Source organism: Melanerpes formicivorus, unplaced genomic scaffold, assembly GCF_026170545.1.
Source record: "Melanerpes formicivorus ecotype bairdi unplaced genomic scaffold, bMelFor1.0.p_v2 SCAF_76, whole genome shotgun sequence".
In the NCBI taxonomy this organism is placed as follows: domain Eukaryota; kingdom Metazoa; phylum Chordata; class Aves; order Piciformes; family Picidae; genus Melanerpes; species Melanerpes formicivorus.
Genome location: NW_027142428.1, coordinates 781,346 through 804,429, shown reverse-complemented (window position 1 = coordinate 804,429; position 23,084 = coordinate 781,346). Strand labels below are relative to the sequence as shown.

The 23,084-nt window shown below is 40.6% G+C and overlaps 1 protein-coding gene across 17 annotated transcripts in view; it reads left to right on the top strand.

Annotated features, from left to right (window-relative positions):
- LRCH3 (leucine rich repeats and calponin homology domain containing 3) overlaps window positions 1-23,084 on the top strand; it is a 69,183-nt gene that overhangs the window by 14,028 nt on the left and 32,071 nt on the right. For all 17 annotated transcript variants that reach the window (XM_068163984.1, XM_068163986.1, XM_068163980.1 and 14 more), the window contains exons 2-8: window positions 13,880-14,024; window positions 15,519-15,645; window positions 18,112-18,217; window positions 18,400-18,536; window positions 19,479-19,588; window positions 21,894-21,987; window positions 22,852-22,972. In XM_068163984.1, coding sequence (XP_068020085.1) covers window positions 13,880-14,024; window positions 15,519-15,645; window positions 18,112-18,217; window positions 18,400-18,536; window positions 19,479-19,588; window positions 21,894-21,987; window positions 22,852-22,972 — 840 coding nt within the window. The remainder of the gene's footprint in view (window positions 1-13,879; window positions 14,025-15,518; window positions 15,646-18,111; window positions 18,218-18,399; window positions 18,537-19,478; window positions 19,589-21,893; window positions 21,988-22,851; window positions 22,973-23,084) is intronic.

Sequence of the window (23,084 nt, the reverse complement as noted above, 5' to 3'; positions counted from 1 at the left end):
TTCAATTGTGGCCTCTTAAGAGCAATGTTTACTGTTAAATCTTGATTTAAGCATTTTACTGAATAGGGATAGGCTTGGTGTGGTTTTGGGAAAAAAACCACCTATTCTCAGTTGTAGTCAGATTAGTTTGGATTTTCTTTTGTGTATTTGCTGCCAGGGTTTCCTAATGTTTTGGGTTTGTTTCGGTGGGTTTAAAGCAATTAATCTGAAATACTAATTTGAGAATGTAACAATCATTTTGATAGCTTTGCTACTAGGTTTTAGCCAGCTTAGCTTTTTGAAAAGTGAAGGTGTATGAAATTGTGGCCACCTGTTCTGTAGTCCTTGATCCCTGCTAATGTCTGCATGGTGTATTCTTGACTGAAGGTTACTTATGGTTTCCAGTTTCAAAATTTATTTCATATCATTCAAAACTTATTTCATATTATGAACATGTTTTGGCAATTGCTGGCATTTATCTTCCCATTTGGCTGTTTTCTGTATTTGATATGGGATATTTTCCATGCATACCCTATACTGTTTTATTTCTTGCTGCTAAAATGCCTTGTGCTGCTCAGATGACTTGGTAAGACTCCAGCTCTTCTTCTAGAATTCTGGCAATAATCGTCCTATTGAAAATTGCAGAGCTGCTTGTGTAAAGTGTAACAGAGTTTTTTTGTTAGGGATGATGTCAGCATGAGAGATGGCCTCAAGGAGTTGTTAAAAGAGCATAGGACATTTGACTGTCAGACTTTATTGACTTTTCTTTTCAATAAAGTACCATTCCGCTGAAGACAGATTACTGTCTGCGATGGTATGAGACATCCTTGGTGACCTTACTGTATAGTCTGGTGAAGCTGTCTGTAAGTGCTGTAAATATGGAGGCACTCTGTTAAGAGCTTCAGAGAAATGCAGTAATTACAGGCATGACATTTTATGGAGGTGCTTGCCTTCCTCTGAAAGTAATTAGCTTTTTATGAGAAATTACGCACTTTGCTTTTTAGGAGCTTTGAATGTTCAGTTCTGGTTTGAGCTGGTTTGTTTCTAACACCACACTTAAGACATTCTGAAATGTACTCACAGCTGAAATGGTTTTGGTGTGTCCATCTATTGCTGCCTTTAGTATATCGTTCTACTTAAGCAGTGTGTGGAAGAAAAGGGGAGTGAGGTAATATATTTTGAACAGTGAAATGAATGAAGGTGAATATGTAAAACTAATGTGATACCAGGTAAATTGTAGCTGTTACATAAGATGACATATGTGAAAAGACTTGGACATTTTTATGTACAATATTAAGATGAATTAAGTCTGTGCTAGCCTTTTTTTTTTTTTTAATAAGTAGATGAATGATGGAAACACAAAGTCTTTGTTGATTCCATTTTACATTTCCAGCCCTCCTGACTTGATCTATTCCTGCCTTTTTTCTGTGCCTGGTTGCCTTCCCCAAGTAATGGTTTAGTTGCAGAGCCATTGGAGTTGCTGAATATATCAGCAATATATCAGATCTTTCACTGGTGCAGATGAAAACCAGAGCAGAGCATTAAGCAAAGTGACAGTAACATACAGTCTTCCTCACTGATAGTCTCTTCAGGTAGAACTCTTGATAGCTATGAACAGATTGTTGAGGGTGGTTTAACAACATGGTAGGTGTACATAGAGTGCTCAAGCTGGTTGTAGGAGCACCAGCTTGGACAGCATAACATTATTCAAGAGTCACTGTGCTGCTTTATGGGGGTTTTCTAGCCTGGCTCAGTGCTACTCAGCAGGTCTTGAAACTCTGCCAGCAGTGTCATTACTTGTTGTACACTGTCTGCATTGTGCTTTATATCAACCTGTGGTATTGCTTTACCCACATTATCTGACTTTCCTCCTCCTTTTCTGAATAACTGAAAGTTGACTATGGATGTTAAACTATAGGTTGTGCTATCTAGCACAGTATCTTAGACCCAAATAATGGAATGAAGGAACTGCTATTTATCATAGCTTCCTTTTCTTACCTTTTGTTGTGAGGCAAGTTGTATGTGCAGTATGTGCTACAAGTTTTCCCTGTAAAAATGGAAAGGTGAGAGAAATTTAATTGAAGGAGTTGGTAATGGGTTTGAAGACTTCAAAGCCCTCTGAGTGTTTACTAGCCAGTCTCTGGACCATGAGAAAAAAATATTTCTTTAAACTTGCAGAATTAAGGAAGGGTCACCACATAGCACATGGAGCCTTTGCTGTCTTCACAGTACAGCACTAGCTCAGCCCTTCTCTAGAGGTGGCAGCTTGCATTGTGGCCTGTGCTGAAGTATATTTTTTAATACAGCTTACCATTTTGTGAGGACAAGTTTTGTAATGACAATAGCAAGCTTTTCAATTAAAATCAAGATGAAAAGGCAGGCAATATTAAGTGACTTGACTTTTGGATTCAGTATTCTAGCTTGAGCCTGCGAAGTGATGTCTTCAACTGGAGTTTAATGAAGCTTGAGTATATTTTCAGGAGACACTGTCACAGCTGGTTGAAGAAGTTGCAGCCCTTTGCCACACTCATTCTTATGTTTGTGCATAAGTTCACTTCTCCTCTGTGCTGATCCCAATCACTCAGAACAAGTTGCTGTAAGTTACGGAGTGACAACAAGGTTAGTTGTGCCCCTCTGAAGTTGAGAAGTTACACTCCAGTCTTAAGTTACCAGTTTTCTTGAAGTATTCATAGGGAAGTGAGGAGATGTAAAAGAAAATGAGAAATTGTTTCCTGATTGAGGAAGAGAGTCTGTGGAAGGGAAATAGATCTTTCCTAAATAATATGGAACAAGACCAGCTCAGGCCTATGGAAGCAAAAATTGTGTAAAGTACTGATGCTTTTGGTGGGAGTATGCCCTTTTAATACCAGTATGAATTCTCCATGATGCTGAGCATGAGCACTGAGAAAAGCAGAGGTTTTAGAAATAAAAACAGATAGAAGTAAATTTCATGTTGTGTATGCTGGGATTGAGGGCCTGAATAAAAGCAGCAAATCTGAACCATGTAATGATTCTAAATAATGGTGTTGCAGAAAAACTTTACAGAATGAGCTTTGTCTCTCTTTTTTTTAGTTGAGGTGGGTGCTTAATGCTAGGAGAAAACAGAATGCTCAAATAGGGAGGACTTTGCTCTGATTCCATTAGAAATAATGTCTGCTTAGAAAATCCTGATTAAAGATTTCCTTTCAGAGGTAGGTTTTTCCCCTTCCTCCCTGCCTTTTTCTGAACCTTTTTGTAGAGCCAAGGCTGCAACTTGTTTGTCAGTGTGCAGAGAGCAGCTACTTCAAGGAGACTGAGCTGCCAAAGGAAGTCACTGCCCTAATATCCACTAGAGATGCAGCTCATGTAAATCCTTCTCAAGTTAGCTTCAGGCAAAACTTGCAAGAGTGGTTTGAACAACTTTAGAAATCATGTGATCTAACTTGACTGCATTTTTTTTGCCTGATGTGAGTTGGGAAATGCTCACAAAAGCATTGCAAAATCAGTGGCTTACAGCAAAGGGCTGTTGAGGAGTATCCAATAGAGGGGATAACTTTACACCAGTATAGTTGGATCCCAGGGGATGTATCTCCAAAGCTTTCAGATGTAATTTTAAACTGTCTTAGTTAAACTAATATAAAAGACTAGAAGTAGAGGTTTTGTGCTCTGATATGATTTGACTCTTTTTTTAAGTCAACAAGAAGTAGGTTTAGGTCAAATCAAAATAGCTTCCTTTATCAATGATGGGGTACATACTGCCTTACTGGCTTTGTAGGTGTAGTCCAAAGGCTGCTTTCCCTGGAGATAAATACTGTGTGTACGTATTGCAAAAAACCCCAGAAGAATCCGCAGTGCAGCTTGTCAGTGAGGGCCTGAACTTCCCCAATTTAACCGGACATGGTGAGCTGGTGAGCTGGAGTTCATTTCCTCAGTGTTATTCTCTTGCAACGTTGCTTCTCCAACTTTCACTTACTTCAGTTTGTTTGACTTCGTTTTGGAGCTGTTTGAAAAAGAATCATGTTAATGCTTTTGGCTGGATGCCCAAGTTTAGTGAGGAAAGGGTATGAAAATCCTGGAAGAGATGAGACTGGGGAGGGGGCTGGAGGGGGTGTGGTGGTATCTACCAGAAATTGGAAGCAGAGCATACTTAAAAATTTCTTTAACCCCAAAGGTTAAAAGGAAGGGGTTAGAATGAATCCTTATTTTTAAACATAGATAAATAGTTCCAGTCTGCATCGTCTCTGCTGTAGCAGCACATGAGTTGAAGTTTGTATTCTGTCTGTAGCCTGTCTAGTTGTTTACTGACCCATCATAAGGCCCAGCTGGTAGATCATCTGACTTCTTTCGGCTGCAAGCCACTGAATGTTGCTCTCTGCTCATCTGAAGGGTGGCTTCATCTCATTCCTGAAGAGCTTGTTTTGCACCACTGAGTGCCATCCTCACAGCGTTCATGCTTTGTACACAGGTACACATCTGTAATGAGCAAAACTTGGGAATAAATCCCTGATCACAGCCCTGTATTTGCTTCTCTGAAAAGCACTTCGTGTTTTATTACGTGTGTGTGTGTGTTAAGAAACCAAAAAAAGTGCAGTTTCATGGTTATTATTAACCAGCTAGTCCAAATCCCATCTCCTTTTAAAAGTCATGGTTCACTTCTCTGCACAAGCAGTCACACATTCTCATCTGCACCCTTACATTGATGTTAGAGATTATACAACTGCAGCATGAATCAGATCATGCTTCAGAAGGGCTAAAAACTATTTGTGGCTTTGGGGTTTTTTTGCAGGGTTTATTCTCAGTAATGAGACCTTGCTGGCTGTGTGTGGCTGTGCAATCAGGGGTGCTGGTGCAAGGGAAGGGAATAACACATGGCCAGTAAGCAGTTGTTCCCTTCGCTGGCTTAGGGTGGCTGACTGTGAAGCCAAGGTCTACACTGAAAAATGAATAAGTGGCATTTAGCATAAGCTTGATGAATTTAGGCTTCTGATTTTCCTACTGTCAACTAGAGGAAAAGCAACTGGAATAGACAGAATATTAGTTCTCAGTTCCTTTCAATGACTGGAGCTTGTCACTCTTGTCTATTCTCCAGTTACTACACCAAACCAACTGTATAGTGGTGTTTGTACAGTTTCCACTGTTTTGGGGTGGGTTTTAAATTTTATTAAACAAGCAATATTATTCCTTGCAAAAGGAAAAGGAAATTATTTGTTCAGAGCAAGTGTCACTGTGTTGCAAATTATTAGTCTGATTAGAGTGTTTCTCTTCTCCGTGTGGTACCCTTATGATCTGCTCCTGTGAGAAAATTGTGCTTTTGTTGGGAATGTGCTTTTTTTGTCAGGGACTGTACAGGAGCTGACATGAAGTACAGGACTGAAAAATTCATCTGTGTTTAGTTTATGGTGGCACCTGTGAGGTGTTCATTCATGTGTAAAAGAGAAAGTTAAACCACAGCATATATGCATTAAAATCATGTGGAAAGAGGAGGAAAAAAAAAAAAGAGAGGGAGAATGGGAGTTGGTGCTTAGAATCTTCAGTTTCCCTCTTTGATCCCAGGTATGACTGAGTTTTATTATATAGTGTAATTAAAGTTCTTGCAGGCCTTTATACATAGATTTTTTTTTTTGCTAGTCTTAACAGAGAAGAATGAATGTTGCAGAGACCAAGTAAAACACTCAGCAAGAGTGTTTTGCTTGATTAATTTCTTGGGTTTACATGATGTGTTAATGGAGAAGAACTGGAGGGACAACTGCCTGCTGAAAAAACTTAGTGACATTCAAGTAATTTGGAAGGCAGACTCTGCAAAACTCCCTTGTGTGACTTGCCAGGCTTCATTTGATAGTCTGGGTGTGGAAGGAAAAGGTAAATGCTTTGGCCATAGTTAAATTGCTTCATTAAAGTAGTTAAATTGCTTCATTAAAATTGCTTCAGGCAAGGAGTTTGTGGGTTTTTTTTTATTCTTGGTGTGGTGTTTGGTTGGTTTTTTTTAAACTTTGGCAGGAAACTTTGTATTGAATGCTCTAAAATAAAATTGTAGCCAGAAGAAATAGTGTGTGTGAACCTGTGATCCATACATCTGAAGTCTGACCATGATTTGAGAATGGTTTGAAACAGGTTTTACAAGGGATAGGCTGAAGTAGTTTTGGTTAAAAGCATACTACGAACCTTGTCTTCAGCACACAAGGCAGGAAGTCTAGAGGGCTGATTTCAGAGCAGAGTGTAAGCTTTCAGTTTGTTTTGTGTGCTGTGCAGTTACAGTCTCAGGTTGGTGAGGCAGGTGTTGGCAGTAAGCAGGTCTGCGTTCCAGTCACAGCACCACTAAGCTGACATTTGAAAGAAACCACTGATCTTTGCCTCTTCTTCTGTAACTGCAGAAATCACAGCCCATTCATGTTGCAAAACCAGCAGGTTGGAGATTCTTGGTTACAGAATGTTAGTCCATGGAAACGGTTGAAAGACAGTTTGATGCTGCTAGAGCTGCTGCTAAGGAGGAATGTGATTGTACATGTCCAGAATGAGTGTGCTGAGAATTGAAATGCCAGAAGTGTGTCAAGGACAGATCACATGGCCAAACCTAGTTTTTCTCCATGAAATACTGGAAATTGAAACTAGAAATTGGGGGGATGTATTTCATTACAGGGCTGCAAAAGTAATGTAGGTGAAAACAGTCTTCATCATGCCTGTTAGTCAAGTGTGCCAGCTTGGGCAGCCGTGCTACCGCATCAGCAGAGTGCATTACCTAGGTAAAACAAAAAGGGAGCAGCCTCATCTCAGGTCAGTAAATGCCACCTCTTTCATCTTACACTTCTTATAAACCTATCAAGTTATCTTAGATATGTGGGAATATAGTTGGGAAAAGTAGAGGTTAGACAGGGCTAGCAAGTAGAAGATGATTCAGGAGATGACACTTCTGAGGTTTGTTTTAAATTAGAGTATGACAAAAGTGGTAGTGTTCTATCGCAGCAGGCAGGAAGAGGTAGAATCACCCCTTCTATGTCAGGAAATCCTCCAGGTGTGAAGTGAAGCTCTGAGGACGCCAGTGGTTTCAGTGCTTGGAAGTGAAACATTCCCAAGTACTGCGTACAGAGAGCAAACAGCATCAGAATTAATCACAGAGGCAATCTTTTATGACGTGTTCTGGTACAGGAAGAGTCATTACAATGACACCAGTAGCACATCTGCTTAGTTATATGCTTTCATTTTATTAATTCTCTTTTAGTAGATTTGTGAGCATATTTCCTAAATATCAGCAGGACCACAAGCATTGCTCTTCTCAGATTATTTTGTTTCAATTTCTGAAGTTTTTGGAGGGTGAAACAAACTGCTTCTTAAAAATGGGATCAATGAGCATAAATTTATTTGGCTAACAGAATGAACAGCTAACAAAAACCACAGTGAAGGTTTATAACAATATGCTTCAAATACACTTGGAAATGTGAGTAATTGTTCTAATAGAGTTGCTAAATGTCTTAACTGAGTAATCCAATGGCATCAAGTTCCTTTAAAGGTCTGTTTAATGATGTTATCTGAAGGGTGCCTGTAACCTAAGCAGTTAATTTCCAGGGAGCAGCCTGACTCTCCCAGAGCAGGAGCTGCAAATGAGTTGCTCATGTAAGCCACTTTCCATATCTGCCAGATTACATCAGCTATTTCAAGGATAATCTTCAGTGTAATTGTGGTTTTGTTCTTATCACTGTGAAACTGTGGAGCTTGCTTCTGATCTTTAAGATGTGTGTATGAAAAAAGAGAAGTCTGTTTACACAGTTCCAGGTATTTAACGTATTTCTCCTTGAACAGCTGCACTTGTCCTCTTACAGCAGCAGTTCATGCTGCCTTTCGCCTTCTGTCACTATACTGGCTGTCAGCCTCCTGGACTCACAAATATCTTGTTGAATTATCTACATGAAAATACACTTTTGTCTGTAAGCTGCAAGCTATGGTGTCTTGGATTTGTCAGGTATAAACAGAAAATAGTGAATATGCTTTTGAATTACACTGCCTGCTTCAGAGTTTTAGGGAAAACAGAATGTTTTCTTGCACTGGTTGAGGGCAGTATATAACAGCTACTGTTGCCATCAGAATTCACATCAGTTCAGAGATATCAGTACTGTTGCATCACTGCAGTATGTTGGTGGCTGATGTCAGACAGCTGCAACTGGATTGTTATAGCAGACATCATGGGTGGGAGCCCACAGTTTACAGCTGCTGACATAGTGCCACAGTCTCTCTTGCGTTAGTGTTTTGCCAGCGGGTGTTATGGTGGTTGCTGACATTTGGGTTTGAATAGGCAGCCAGAAATCTAGGCTTTGCTGGTTTTGATTTAAGAAGAAACAAAATTAATTAAAAGTGTGTGGGGAGCACATGCAGATCTCTGGTGGAAAAAGAGCAGATTTTTATCAACAAAATTTTGTCGCACAGTCCAGGCCTAGAGCTGGCTTTCATTGTCATAGTTAATTGGAATGAGAGCAGAAGCCGTATCCCCATCGCAACAGGATTAAGGGACTGATCATATTAGCATCTCATGATGAATGGGAATTCACCACTGTGCAGCTGCTTTGAGTGCCAGCAACAGTTGAGCTGCAGTTCCCTCTCTTTATAGCGTATGTGGTAGGTTTGAGTACCCCATAACTTAAATGGGTGCATCTTTATGCATTGGGGACTTCCCTTTGGAGACAATTTATGTGCCAGCTTAAGCTTAAAGATGTGTGAACGCAGCCCTGCTAATATTTGGCGTTAGAGGAACATTTCTCTTTGAGTAGGAAGGGTTTACATTTAATGCCAAATGATGCAGTTTGAAACGCAGCGTGTTCTCGAGTCACATTTACCGTTGGGTTTGCTGGCTCTCTGAGCAGAATCCCAATTAAGTTGGAAAAGGTCAGTGAGCTGACTCCACTCTGAGACTTCATTTTGTATTTGAACTGTTGGCTTTTTTTATCTTTCACAAAGAGCTTAGTTCCAAAGAACACTTCCCCTTTGCCAAAATTCCACAATCTTGCTCTCAAGGAAACACATCCATTTTTAGCAGGCTAAGAGAGCCTTTTTTGAAAGCAGGTTTCTGTTAACAATAATTTTAACCCCAGAAATGTGAATACAAGCAAGTCAATCTTAGTTCAAATTATTACAGCTATATTTCACACTTCTCACTCAAAGAGAAAATTCCCTGTGCTTTTGGGGGGAGAATTAGTTGTTTCCTCTTTGCAGTTAATGGTGTGTCAAGCAGCAAGGGTATGCACAGACATATTAAAGCAATAATTGTATCCTCTTGATTACTTTTTGCTTGATTTGACAGTTATCAATTGCTTCTTAGTTAGTGCTATAATAGTTATAAAAAAAAACCACAAACGTTTAATATCTCTACCACATTTTATCATTGTTTTCTGACACACAGAAGACTTTGTAAAAATTTTAGTCTGCACAATAACCTGTACTGCAACATCTTTTTCTGGTTGTTAAAGTGCGTGTGATAGCAGAATGTCACTAAAGTCTTCATTGATAAGATATTTTCAATAAAATAGTTTCATTTTCATTCCTTTACTTCACTCTGAGTTTGGAAAAGCATCAAAATGTGGGGTGGCATCTGTGTAGATATAGAACCAGTCACTGTAGTGCTCTTTCCTTGTTTGTTTTTTTAGAGCTGTTACTTTCATTCAGATGTTTTGGGGAAGAACGTGGGGAGGAGGATGGAGTTGTTGAATTGTTTCCTAGAATGACTGCTGTACTCTCTGCCCCAGTTCTGATCTTCTGTCCGGAGTAGGGGAAGGTTCCCAAGAATTTGGCCCAAATCAAAAACGCCACCAACTCTTGGGGACCCTGGAAATTGAAATACTTGTTGGAGGTTTGCAGAGGTTTGAGGCAGGGCTTTCAAGTAACCTAAAGAAGCTTAATTTGCAGGTTCAGAATTCACATTGTATTTTACCACATAGTGCTTCTGTTGAAATCTTAAGGTGTTCTTGCTTTAGTGTAGCTTAGTCTTTTTTTTTCTAGCTCTTGCCTTTGTTATGGTCCTGGCACGCCCTCCCTCCTAGCTTTACATTCAAGCACATGAAGTCATGGATGCTGTCTCTAGGACGGCATTCTCATGGCCATCATGGGAGTAAAAATGCTGCAAACTTAAAAGCCAAATTTGTAATTAGTTAGAGCCACTGTGAGTGATTTAAGAGACTATACTGCAGCCTCACAACTGATTTAACCTGCTTTCCACTGACTTTCTACTGCTAAACAGAAATGCCAAGTTTTAAAGAATCACTGTCAGTTGAGGAAAGCCTGGAAAAATTCAGTGGTTGCTCCTACCCAGCTTTGGTATTTCTTTTCTATCGTGCTATGAGCTCATTTGTTGTTTAAAAAAGTGTATTTTCATTGTAATGTTATTTTGCAGGGAGTCAGTTCTTACAAACACTAAAGCATTGCTCAGAACATGTGAAGTTCTTGACTGTTTCATGCCTTACGGTCTGCACGGTATGTCAATACCAGGTTTTGAAGTGTTCTTTGGTAAGATAAAGTGAAACAAAAAGCAATTGAGATTTCTCATGTTTGTGCTTAAAGCCTTTCCAAGAAAGATTTGAAAGAAACTTTTTTTTTCTTTGTGACTCTTCTGCCAGAAAAATGTCTGTTTACTTGGGAAGCCCATTTCTTTGTGGGGTAGCTTTAGGCTAGGCCTTTGAAAAATTTCACAGATCTTGAACAGAAAAGTAGCAAAATGTAAATAAATCACTGCTGGGTGTAAAAAGGAAAAACTTCCAGCTGGGCTGGCAAAGTTAATGTTGGGGGGGGCGTGGGGGGGGTGTGTGTGTGAAATTTCAACCCACCCCACTTTCTTAAAATGTGTAGTGTTCAAACAGGCTTTGCCAGCACAGCTGTGTGAAGGAGGAGTCACGATGTGTGTTGAAGGATGCTAGTGTGTGCTCTTGCTTTTCTCTTGTCGCAATTTGCATTCTTCTGCCTTTCCTACATGTTAACATGCTACTGTACTGTGACACCATATCACAGATCACTTCAGTGATTACAAATACTATAATTGCCTGAGGTTATTAGAGATTTGTGGGATGCATCATTTTTGTTTGTGTTGTGGCAGTATATGCTTGTTTGGAAAAAGCTCTTCTCCTATGACATTGTAGAACAATGTTGGCAAAGGAGGGAATGTTGCTGTTTTGGACATGGCCTTGTTGCATAGTTCTATTATTGTGTTTAAATCTACTGCAGTGAACAAAGCAGTGTATTATGAGACATGGCTTCTGCAAACTAAGTGTCCATTGCACGAAGTCCCTTGGATGGTGCACGCTGTGACTCTGCAGGACATACACAATGACTTAGACTCCTTTACTATCTGCAGTTTCTTAAGTAGGTTCTGATCAGCCCCAACCATTAAGTATTTCCACTTAGTGCTTTAAATCAGCAAAACTGATCCCCACCATCAGAACAAGGGACTCTGCTGCCTACATCCTCAGTCTTCCCTATTTCTGGCATAGAGTTTGTGGGGCTGTGTGGTGAGGTGATCAGAACAAACATATTCTGATCAGTTTCCCACAAACTAACAACACAAAGGGCCTGGGACAAGCAACAGAGGTAAGAAGACTTCAGGGTTGGCAGTAACAGAAATTGGGATCCATCACAATGGGTGGATTCTTTGCATTTCATGCATTTATCCTGTTTTATGTGGATTAGTGTGTGGTAACATCACAATATTTATGACAATTGCCTTTAGCAATCTCTAAGTGCAGGTTTTTCTTTTTAGAAAAGAAAAAAAGTGTGTGTGGGGGAAGGTCTCACAAAAATAGGAAAGGCAGAGATCTGGAACTGTTTTCTGTCATAAGGCAATGAAACAATTCTTGATACTCAATGCAGACAATGCTGACAACTTCTATTCTTTTGTAGGTTTAGCTCCCACTGTTAGAGCTGATAAGAAACATTTAAAGTGCTGTTTTTTCAGAATCCAGTTTGGTCAAGTTTAAGCTGAGGTCATGTTTGAGCCTGATGCAAGCTGGAAAGAAGCACTTAGTGCCATTTTTTACTAATTCTTAATTAATACTTATTGCTGAACAGAGGAGAAATTTTATGTTTCTTGTTTCCTTTTTGTGTCAGTGGATTAGAACTTCCCATGATTTTCGTGGGGTCATTTATTAGCTGTGTGCATCTTGAATATCTGCTGAACATTGTAGTGTCCACCATAGCCTCTGCTATAGTTAGCTTCAGTCATGCCTGGGGATTGCATAATGCAGTTCCTTCCCACTTGTACATTGAAATGCATCTGGAGACTGCCTAGGGGGCCTGTGGAGTCTCCCTCTCTAGAGGTATTCAAAACCTGTGTGATCTGGTATAGGTCATCCTGCTGTGGCAGGGGGGCTGGACTGGATGAACTTTCAAGGTCCCTTCCAGCCTTTAACATTCTGTGATTTTTCTCTGCAGAGTTTTTCATAGGAATTCTTTGAACTCAGATTTTTAATTACTGGTTCCATATCTGTAGTAGCTCATGCCATGTTCTAAGCGTTGAGGTAGACCTAGAGTCAGCTCCAGCATGCATTGGAGCAGTGGTAGGGAGGGTATCTCTATGGAGGGCTTAACTGCTCTGGAAAAAAACTGCCTTTTTGAAAGACAACAACAAGGAGGAAGAAAATGAAAAACCAAGCAAGTTGAGACACAAAGCCTGTCTGCATTAGCAGCTTTAAATTGTAATCTGTATTGGATGGCTTCTTCATGGAATAAAGATACAGAAATCACCATGTCAGTTTATTGTGTGTGCTTTTCAGTGGGGGCTTTTATCCTCTCAAGCTGATGAGGAGTCATTGAAATTCAAAACAAAGAAGACAGCAATTAATTTTTTTTGTTTTTAATAATTCATGACACCAGTTCAGGTCAGATGAGCTTTTACAGTTAGTGACTGCCCTCTCTTCATGTGAAAGCAACACTTCAGTTTATTAAACAGGCAGTGTCTCTATAGGAACTCTCTGCTGACACAAAGTACTCCTGATGTGAGCATAACTCCTGCCAGCAGCGAGAGTTGAGTCTGTTAGGAAGAAGGAGCTGTTAGTGTGTGTTTGTGAGAACTGTCCCTTGGCATTTACAAGCAAGAGCTTTCCTTGACCTTTAAAGAAAAAAAAGAACCATTTGCAACTGCATTATCTATCACAAGGCAACTTTTACTCTTGAAGGAGCATAGTACTGATGGACGGTTTATACTGATAGTTGGATTTGGGCTGGCTAAGGAAAATATTGATTCTTCAAATACAGACATTTGATAGCTGTTTTGGTTAAACTTTTTCTTGCAAGAAATACAGGATCACAAAGAAACAGTAAAACTTACTGCTAGCAGCAGGCAGAGCATTTGTCTGCAGCTGGGAAGACTATTGAAAATCCTTCCGTTGCCTGGTTGAGGCTGCAGGCTTGATCTGGAATCTCTCTGCAGGAAGGAATGCTTTGGCTAAAGTATAGAAGGCTTGTCAAAGGTGTGTGCCTCATGTTTCTCCTCTTGGAAACATTACCTATAAATGTGTGTGTATATTTTACACAGAAATTAGGAGCTGGGATTTCCGTGTAGCAGAGAGTACCTTAGAGGCTGGGAGAAAAGTGCTTCTCATTTCTTTTCATTACCACACTGCCCACCCAGTACTAACTCCATAGTCTAAAGATGGTCTTAGAATACAGATTTGAAGCTGGGCTTTGAGCATCACAAACTAGTTTTCTCTAAGGAGAAAGCAGTTGGGAATATGCAAGTGTGACTCTGAAAGGAGTGTAGCATCTAGCTCTCTTTTTCTCATCGTGGCTGTAAGATTTCAAAGCGCTGATTTATTTTTTGTGTCACTTCAAAATCATGAAACTTGATTCCTGTCCAACTGTTCCCACTGTGTGACAGCAAATAAGCAGACAATACTTGTCCTTGTGAAGTTTTAAGATAGCTTTACTGAGTGTTTCTTTTTTTCCCTCCCTTCAGATTTGTCACGGAACAGACTGTCAGAGCTCCCAGCAGAAGCATGTCACTTTGTCTCCCTTGAGAGTCTTAATTTGTACCAGAACTGCATTCGATACATCCCAGAGGCAGTTTTGAACTTGCAGTCTTTAACATTTCTCAATATCAGGTAATGATTGTCTCAGAAATTTTGCTTTAACATCACTAGCCTAAGTCTATAAATTTTGATGTATCTTTAATTCTAACATGGGGGGTGATTACCATGCTGCTATGTTCTGTGACATTGGATCAAAGCAGCCTGAACCAGTCTTACCCACTTAGGTGGATCAAGGAAGAATTAAGAAGCAGCTTCTAGAAGTGAAGTATAAAGAAGAAAGCTAATTCCATCTTAAAGGAATCCTAAAATAAATTCCAGTAGTTCTCATGTGAAATGCAGGCATATAGACTGAAACAGATGATGGAGTTTTTGTACAGTCTTTTCAGTTCAGCTCTCAGCAGCTGAATAAGGCTTACAGAATTTTGTGTACCAGTGTCCTGGTGGCTTTCAAATATCTTTCTCAGGCATTAACATTGCTCTGCCAGCTAATTGCTGCAATTGAGCCTGTTGTTGAAATTTAACTGTGAACAGCATCCTCCATTTGTAGAAGAGCTTTGAAGAGGTGTGGAAAGTTCCTCGCTACAGATCAGCAAAGATATTAATCAAGAAAAACTTCAGGCTGTTTCCTTCTGCTGTTACACTTTTGCCAATTTAGTAGGGTTGTGTTTCTTTATTTTGTTTTTGTATTGCTGGTGAGAATTGCAGGAATAGGATGTGAATCAGGTATGAGTTTCCTATTGCTATGATCTCTAGTGGGTTCAGTCCAATTATTATCCTTTAAAACCTGCTCTGTTGGTTCAGAACTCTTGTGTTTTTTTCCCCCCCCTCTTGCTTTAATAGCAGGGAAATCTGGATTTCAGTCATGAAAAACTATAGCAATATATTTTGCTAAATGTCAACATATGATTAAGGCTTTTTTAAAGATCCTAAGAACTTTCTAATTATCTACTCACTGCTCCTTGTTGTGCTTTATTCCTAAAGAGAACCTTTCCGGTTTACAATCCATCCTCATCCTGCCTGATTCTTATCAGAGGTTGCAGTCCTAGTCCTAGGACCTCATTTTTGCTTTAAAGTAGTTAATTATGAGATGTCTGAGACTGGATTTTGGAATAGTAAGATCCATCATGCCAAGATTCTTGATCCTCATGACTTCACTTAGAAATATACTGTACATTTTCAGCAAGCAATAACTTGTGGCATTTTGTCTGTGCTAACCTGCACTACTAACCATCAGAAAGGCTTTTCCTCTCAGGCATAGTCATGGTGACAGAGAGTGGCCAGTTACCAGAAGCACCTGAAAGAAACTGAAAATACCATACTCCCCTCCACTGAGTTTGAAAGTCTCTGACGAAGTTTGGTACTTGATATTCAGCGTTTGTTCACACACAAATACATAAAGCAAGTAATGAAGAGTGACTCCATGGAACTACTTTATAGTAATTATGTGAAAACTGAGTTAATCATCTAAATGGAGAGTGCTTTTTGTGCATCCTTCATTGTGTTAAAATATGAGATGATTTCTCCCTAGAGTTCTGATGATGTTGGGGTATTTCTCTTTCCAAAAAGTCGAAACCAGCTTTCAACGTTGCCAGTACACCTCTGTAGTCTACCGCTGAAAGTCTTGATAGCAAGTAATAACAAGTTGGTTTCAATACCTGAAGAAATTGGACAGCTCAGACAGCTGACAGAGCTTGTGAGTATACACTTACTTCTTAACTATTCCTGTTCAGTCTTGAATTTTTAATTGATATATGTTTGATAGGTTTGGAGGTGCTTCTGATCAAAATAATGCAGTAATTAGGACGCTATCTGGGTATGCGCAAGATGAACATCTGGGCTTTCATGCTGCTAAGAACTTTGTGATTGTAAACCAGTCACTTGTATGCAATGGCAAGTTCTTTAAATCTCTTCTTAGCTTGAGGAAGACTATCTGCTATAATATTTCCCCCAGCTATGTTTTGACTTTGTATAGAGGTGCTATGGAGCAGGATGAAGTGCCTTCATTTTCAACAGTAAGGTAGGAGGACTTCAGGATAACTGGCTTCCTGAACTGAAATTCATGAGGAAGTAGTTAGGGACTTGCTGAGCCATTTAGATACTCACAAGTCCACGGGACCAGATGGGATCCAGCCTAGGGTACTGAGAGAGATGGCAGATGAGCTGGCCAAGCCACTCTCCATCATTTATAGATAGAATAGAATAAACCAGGTTGGAAGAGACCTTCAAGATCCTTGTGTCCATCCTGTCATCCAACCCACCTAATCAACTAAATCATGCAACCGTCCTGGCTCACCAGAGAGGTCCCAGATGACTGGAAATTGCCCAGTGTGACGCCCATCCACGAGAAGGGCCAGATGGATGAACCTTGCAAACTACAGGCCTGTCCTCAGTGCCAGGAAAGATTATGGAGAAGATCCTCTTGGGGACAATCACAGCACACCTGCAGGACAGCCAAGGGATCAGGCCTAGCCAACACAGATTTAGGAAGGGCAGGTCCTGCCTGACCAACCTGATCTCCTTCTATGATCAGGTGACCCGTCTGGTGGATGTGGGGAGGCCTGTGGATGTAGTCTACCTGGACTTCAGCAAGGTCTTTGACACCATCCCCCACAGCAAACTCCTGGCCAAGCTGTCAGCTTGTGGCTTGGACAGCAGCACTCTGAGCTGGGTTAGAAACTGGCTGGAGGGCTGAGCCCAGAGAGTGGTGTTGAATGGTGCCACATCCAGCCGGAGGTGAGTCACTAGTGGTGTCCCTCAGGGATCAGTGTTGGGCCCAATCCTACTCAGTATCTTTACTGATGATCTGGATGAGGGCATTAAGTCCACCAAGATGACACCAAGTGGGGAGCAGGTGTTGCTCTGTTAGAGGGTAGAAGGGCTCTCCAGAGGGACCTTGACAGGCTGGACAGATGGGCAGAGTCCAACATGATGTCATTTAACAAGTCCAAGTGCCGGGTGCTGCACTTGGTCACAACAACCCCATGCAGTGCTACAGGCTAGGGACAGAGTGGTTGGAGAGCAGCCAGGTAGAAAGAGACCTGGGGGTACTGGTTGACAGCTGGCTGAACATGAGCCAGCAGTGTGCCCAGGTGGCCAAGAAGGTCAATGGCATCCTGGCCTGCATCAGAAATAGTGTGGCCAGCAGGAGCAGGGAAGTCATTCTCCCCCCTGTACTCAGCACTGGTTAGGCCACACCTTGAGTACTGTGTCCAGTTCTGGGCCCCTCAATTTAAGAAGGATATTGAGACTCTTGAACTCCAGAGAAGGGCAATGAGGCTGGTGAGAGGTCTCAAGTGCCAGCCCTGTGAGGAGAGGCTGAGGGAGCTGGGGTTGTTTAGCCTGGAGAAGAGGAGGCTCAGGGGAGACCTTATTGCTCTCTACAACAACCTGAAGGCAGGTTGTAGCCAGGAGGGGGTTGGTCTCTCAGTCAACCAGCACCAGAACAAGAGGACACAGTCCCAAGCTGTGCCAGGGGAAGTTTAGACTCGAGGTGAGGAGAAAGTTCTTCAGAGAAGGAGTTACTGGCCATTGGAATGTGCTGCCCAGGGAGGTGGTGGAGTCCCTGGAGGTGTTCAAGAGGGGATTGGACGTGGCACTTGAAGCTATGGTTTAGTTAGTCATGAGGTGTTGGGGGGTAGGTTGGACTTGATGATCTCTGAGGTCTTTTCCAACCTTATTGATTCTATGATTCTATAAAAAGAGTTTGAAATACTCATATTTTTAAAAAAGTTTGTGTGAGGGAAAGATGCTAGATGCTTTGCATGGGAGAGTAAATGATCCATGTCAGTTTAGCTAAGAGCCTTACCTGGTTGTGAAAGGAAGGCTGGGATCAGAGCTCTTGGTGTGTTCGTTTCTGGCAAAACCCTTTTTTATGTAGCAGGTTGCTCTGTCTTAAATAATATGGAATAATTTGATGGAGGTAATGTGAAATAAACTCCTATATCTGAATACTTAATCTTATAAAGGTTTTGTTTGCTCATATATTTAAACTGAGAATTGTGCTTCACGTTCGCAATGAGATTTAATGAATGCAAGGGTCTGAGGTGTTACGTAAATGGTTGTCCTTTTTTCTTTCAGTTCCTAAATGAAGTGCTGTATATTTTAGTTAACAGAGATTTCTCAGTTAGTGATAACTCATTCTTGAACTCTTGCCTTACAGGATGTGAGCTGTAATGAAATACAGACAATACCTCCACAGATTGGCAATTTGGAATCCTTGCGAGACCTAAATGTCAGAAGAAATAATTTGGTGCGTTTACCTGAAGGTGAGATAAAGGCTGTCAGTTATAGCAGCACAAACTTCCAAGCAATTTCAGTGCCTTTTTTCTTCACCTGAGAACTAGCAGCAGTGTACCTAATTATTTTGTACAGCATGTATTTTTACACTCTTGCCCTTTTTGGTGTTTTTGCACTCTTTTAATCTTCTAAATGGTGTGTTTATCTGCAGAGCTTGCTGAGTTGCCTTTGATTCGATTAGATTTCTCCTGCAATAAAATAACAACAATACCAGTTTGTTATAGGAACCTCAGACATCTGCAGACCATCATGTTAGAGAACAACCCTCTCCAGTCACCCCCTGCACAGGTAAATGCAGCTAGGAATTTGGGTGACCAGTTCACCCAAAGAGAGCAGAATGAAGTTAGAAGCTATAGGATTATATTGCAAACTTTATTTAAGGTCTTTAATTGTATTGTCTAAAGGTGTTAAATATACAGCATAGCTGGGGGGAAAAAACCCTTTTCCTTCTCTTAGTTTACTGTATTAGTGATCTTGCCTATGGGGTGTTAATAAAAATTCCACCATTAGCATTGTACTAATGTTAGCTGAGCAGTTGTCTCAGTGTTGAGAGAGGAGGCTCTGTTAGGCAAGACTGATTCTGTGCCTCTTCAATGTCAAAATTTTGACTGAGGTCTCTGTGGTGCTGTGTGCTGGTTTACCTTGCAGCAGAGCGCTCAGTTTGGCCTTTGAGCTAGAAACTGCAGTGTGGTTAGTGACTAACTTGATTCTTAACTTGGGTATATAAGCCTTTGAGTTTTACAGGTTGTACTGTGTGCAGCTTCTGATTCAAGAGTGGCACTTGCCAACACCTGTAGTTTCAATGCAGTCTTGCCTCCCTTTTGAAAGCAAAGGCAGCTGTTACTGGCTTCATTCACTTCAAATTTGAGCTTGCTTTGGCAGTCTGCCACTGCCATTCAAAGCTGGGCATGGGTGGGATGCATCAGTTTAGATGCCAAGGGTATAAATTCTAGCACTTGTAAATGCTTATATCTTGTTTGCATGAGGAAATTTCAGCATCCAGCTGACAAAGATGCATGCAGACCAGATGTACTGGGAGGACAGCTTCCACCTGTCTATCACAGGCAGCCTGTGATGCTCCACTGTAGCTGTTTCTACAAAGTGCAGTGAGATTAGAAGAAAAAACACATTAGCTGCCACAAATGTGCTCATTTATTATTCTCAATGTAAATATCTGTAGAGTACCTTGAAAACATATTGTCAAATTATGCTTGCTTTTTTTTTTTTAAGATATGTATAAAAGGCAAAATTCATATATTTAAATACCTGAACATAGAAGCATGCAAGATAGCTCCAGACTTGCCTGATTATGACAGGAGACCCATGGGATTTGGATCATGGTAAGTTTGGAACAGTTTTGATGACATTCATGAAAATTTTGTCAGTTGTCTGAGTCCTCTAAAAAAAGTAGATCCTGAGATTGTTCTTTAGTCAGTGCATTGGTGGAGGTGGCTTTGAAGGAATATCCTTTGTGTGGTGCATTCTAACAAGGTACCACTGGAACCAAGGAGGTGTTCAGAAGAAATCTTGGGCAGTATCATATTAAAGGCAGTCAGGGTTAGTTGGTGTGCAGTAAGAAGCGAGCGTTGGTGTCTTCGTAGCACAGGGGCACACTCTCATGTTGTTAACAGGTATTCAGTTTATAACATCTCTTAATATTTTCCACACACTTACTGAAGTATATCCTTGCTGTCATTTTTAACCTTTTGTACAGAATTTTCTAACTGCTGTACTCCAACCACAGGTGTAAATGCTGATCTCCACCCCAGCTGTTATTTTTGGCGAGCTTTCATTTGGCACTATTTCTTTGCTTTGTAACACAAATGTTGGAACAGGCAGCCCTATCAGCTGCTAAATTATGATTCTAGAGAAAAGCAGAAGTTAAGATTTATTTCTGTTACATGGTGCAAAAAAAAAAAGGGAGCCAATGAAGTACAAAACTAAATATATGTAAAAATTACTTCAGTCAGCTTGGAAGGTGGTAATACGGTGTGGAGGAGTAAATTGCTCAAGGATGTAGTGCTGTCTTAGCAGCAATAAAACACAAATCAAAGGGCCTCACAGTCATGAATCAGTTTCATGAAGAAGAATTTGCATGAGGGACTGACTGAGTGATTTTTCATCAGCACTGAATGTCTCCAGGGTTCTCAGGAGATTCCAAAAAATATTGGTACATTTAAAGTGGAATTACACTGTAGATTCTTCTTTTCTCTGACCTGTTTTAAATCCAGCATTTAAGTCCTGTGAACTGTTAGTGTAAGCACGGTTTTATTGCCACTGATGGAAGTTAATAGCTAGCTGACTGCACTGGACAATTTCACAGTGATTCTCTTTTCTTCCCCACCCAAAAGAACAAGAGTTGGTTCAAATGCAGGGCCATAAAGATGGAATTCTTCTGAGTTAATCAAAACTCCGTGCCAATACAAGAGCTTACCTTGTGTTGTACATCTGCATAGAAACAGCTGTACAGCCTCATGTTTCTCATCTGTAGCCCTCCATCCTTCCTCTTATTTTCTGCATTTTTATGTATATCTGAAAAACAAAAGTACCCAGGATAATAACCTGTCACTGTTCTACAAAGTCCTATGCACACACGTGGTGCTGAGTCAGTTAGGATTATAATACTGAGTAAACTGAAAAGAAATATTTGCCAAAAGAGGCATTTCAGAAGAACCAACAACTTGAGCACAGTACTAGCAAGAAAATGACCTGCAATGCAGTTGTAATGGGGTGAAGCAATTAGCTTCCTGAAACTCATTCTTCCTTGTGTATTATGTAGTAATTACTGTTGCAGTTCTCCCTGGGGCATCGAGTGCCAGTAGGACAGTTGAGCCATTGTGAAATGCCATCTGCAGTGGATCAGACAAGTCCCATTGTCTCTTTTACTGTAGCTATCTGCAACAGTTGCCAGGCTTGACATCTGTGATGTCTGTACTGGGATGGCTGTACTGCTGGATTACATACATTCTAGGCCCAGAAAGTTAGAGCTGTGTGCCTGTTTGGTTGTGTATTGTAACACTAGGCACATACCTAAAGCCTTTGTCTAGACATGTCATTAACAAAATCAGGCTCTGTAGATGGAAACTGTGCCTCTATATTTATGATATTATGAAGCATTTGAAGTACTGTCCACCTTACTGCACAGTTTCTTAGGTAACTGTGAGGTAGAAGATGGTTGTGTGATGCATTCTGCTTACTTTTGTGTAGAGCTATTGTCTATAGTTTTAGTAATTTATGTAGGTTTATCCTTACTTACAAAAAAGTTTGTGGGACAGGGGTTTTGAACCAAAATAAATGAGCAGCAGAAAATGAAAGTTTTACTTACTAAGCAGTGAAGAGACCACTTTGCAGGTGTGTTGGTGGGGTGGGTTGGTTGGTTTGGGGGTTTTTTTTTGTCATAATTTCTGCTTGGGAAATATTTCAAGTATGGCTATATACTTTGCAGCAGGTTAGCTCTGAACACTGGACGGTGGCAGGTGGGCAACTGACTGACAATTGTGGTTGTAAGCACGTGCCAATGCAGTATGATGCTTTCTGATCCGCTGACCTTGTGAACATGCTGCAACTGTGCTTGGTAGCTTCTGTTCTGTAGTAGCTGGGAAGCTTTTGGTGGTGTTACAGTAACTAAAACTCTGTGTTTGACAGCCATGAGGAACTCTATTCTGGCCGTCCCTATGGAGCGCTTGATTCTGGCTTCAATAGTGTGGACAGCGGAGACAAAAGATGGTCAGGGAACGAAGTAAGTGTTGCAGCTTTGTTTTTGAGGGGGTGCAGTATTGTGCAGGAAACAGAACTAAGTAAATAAATATCTGGAAGCATATTCAGTAGGTGACATATTCAATGCATATGCAGGTTGCATTGTGCCAAAATCATTTGTTGCTTTATTGGAGAAAAGTTTGATTTTATATGGGATGGAAAGTTAGAAATAGTGAGAAGCATAAAACAGTGCATGATCTTAATTTGCTGGATCATAAAAGATGAAAAAGATGAGGCTCCTCATTTTTAAAAAGGCTTCTAGCTGTATCTTATTGCAGTGTTGAGTCAACTACAATTATTCATGAGTACTTGTTTCAGTAGAATAAATCTGAACATGAAAATTAAGCTTCAAAAATGAGATGGAAATTTTTGTCATCTTTCTTCTTGACTTGTTTCAAATGCTAAAATCTGTTTGCCATTTGGAAGCAGGAAAATGGGCTCTCTCAGCAAGGAGACTGTCACTTGCTCTTCCTGGGAAGAAACTCCTTTTCCCTCTTGGGACAAGGCAGTAGCCAAAACCTGAAGTGTTTCAGTGAGCTATGCTCTGTGTGGCCATTTGTATTCCTAGGTAGGTTTGGTGAGAGTCCTAGGAGCTTCCATTCTGGAATGGTTTTGAGCCCTTGTAGATACTGCAGAGAGAACTGTAGGCAAGCTGTTGTTTGCTGTAAGAAAGCTTAAATACATATTCTTGTAGAACAACACACGATAGCTGTATTTTGCTTTAAGTTCATGTTTTGTAGGTGCAAACCAGGACAACTGAAGTAAAACCAGAAATCAAGAGGTAGTAGCTTACAAGATGATCTTTTGAAGACAAGTGTTTCTCAACTTTACTGTTTGTTTTTGAAAGCCAACAGATGAGTTCTCAGATCTTCCCTTACGTGTGGCAGAGATCACTAAAGAACAGAGACTGCGAAGAGAAAGCCAGTATCAGGAAAACCGAGGGAGCACAGTTGTAACTAATGGGGGAGGTAAATAATGATCTTTGGCTAACAATATTTATCATCAGTATTACATTGCCAGAATATTTCCTGTAAGAAGTAGGTTGCCTAAAGAGAAAGATCTGGGTCAAACTGCACAAAC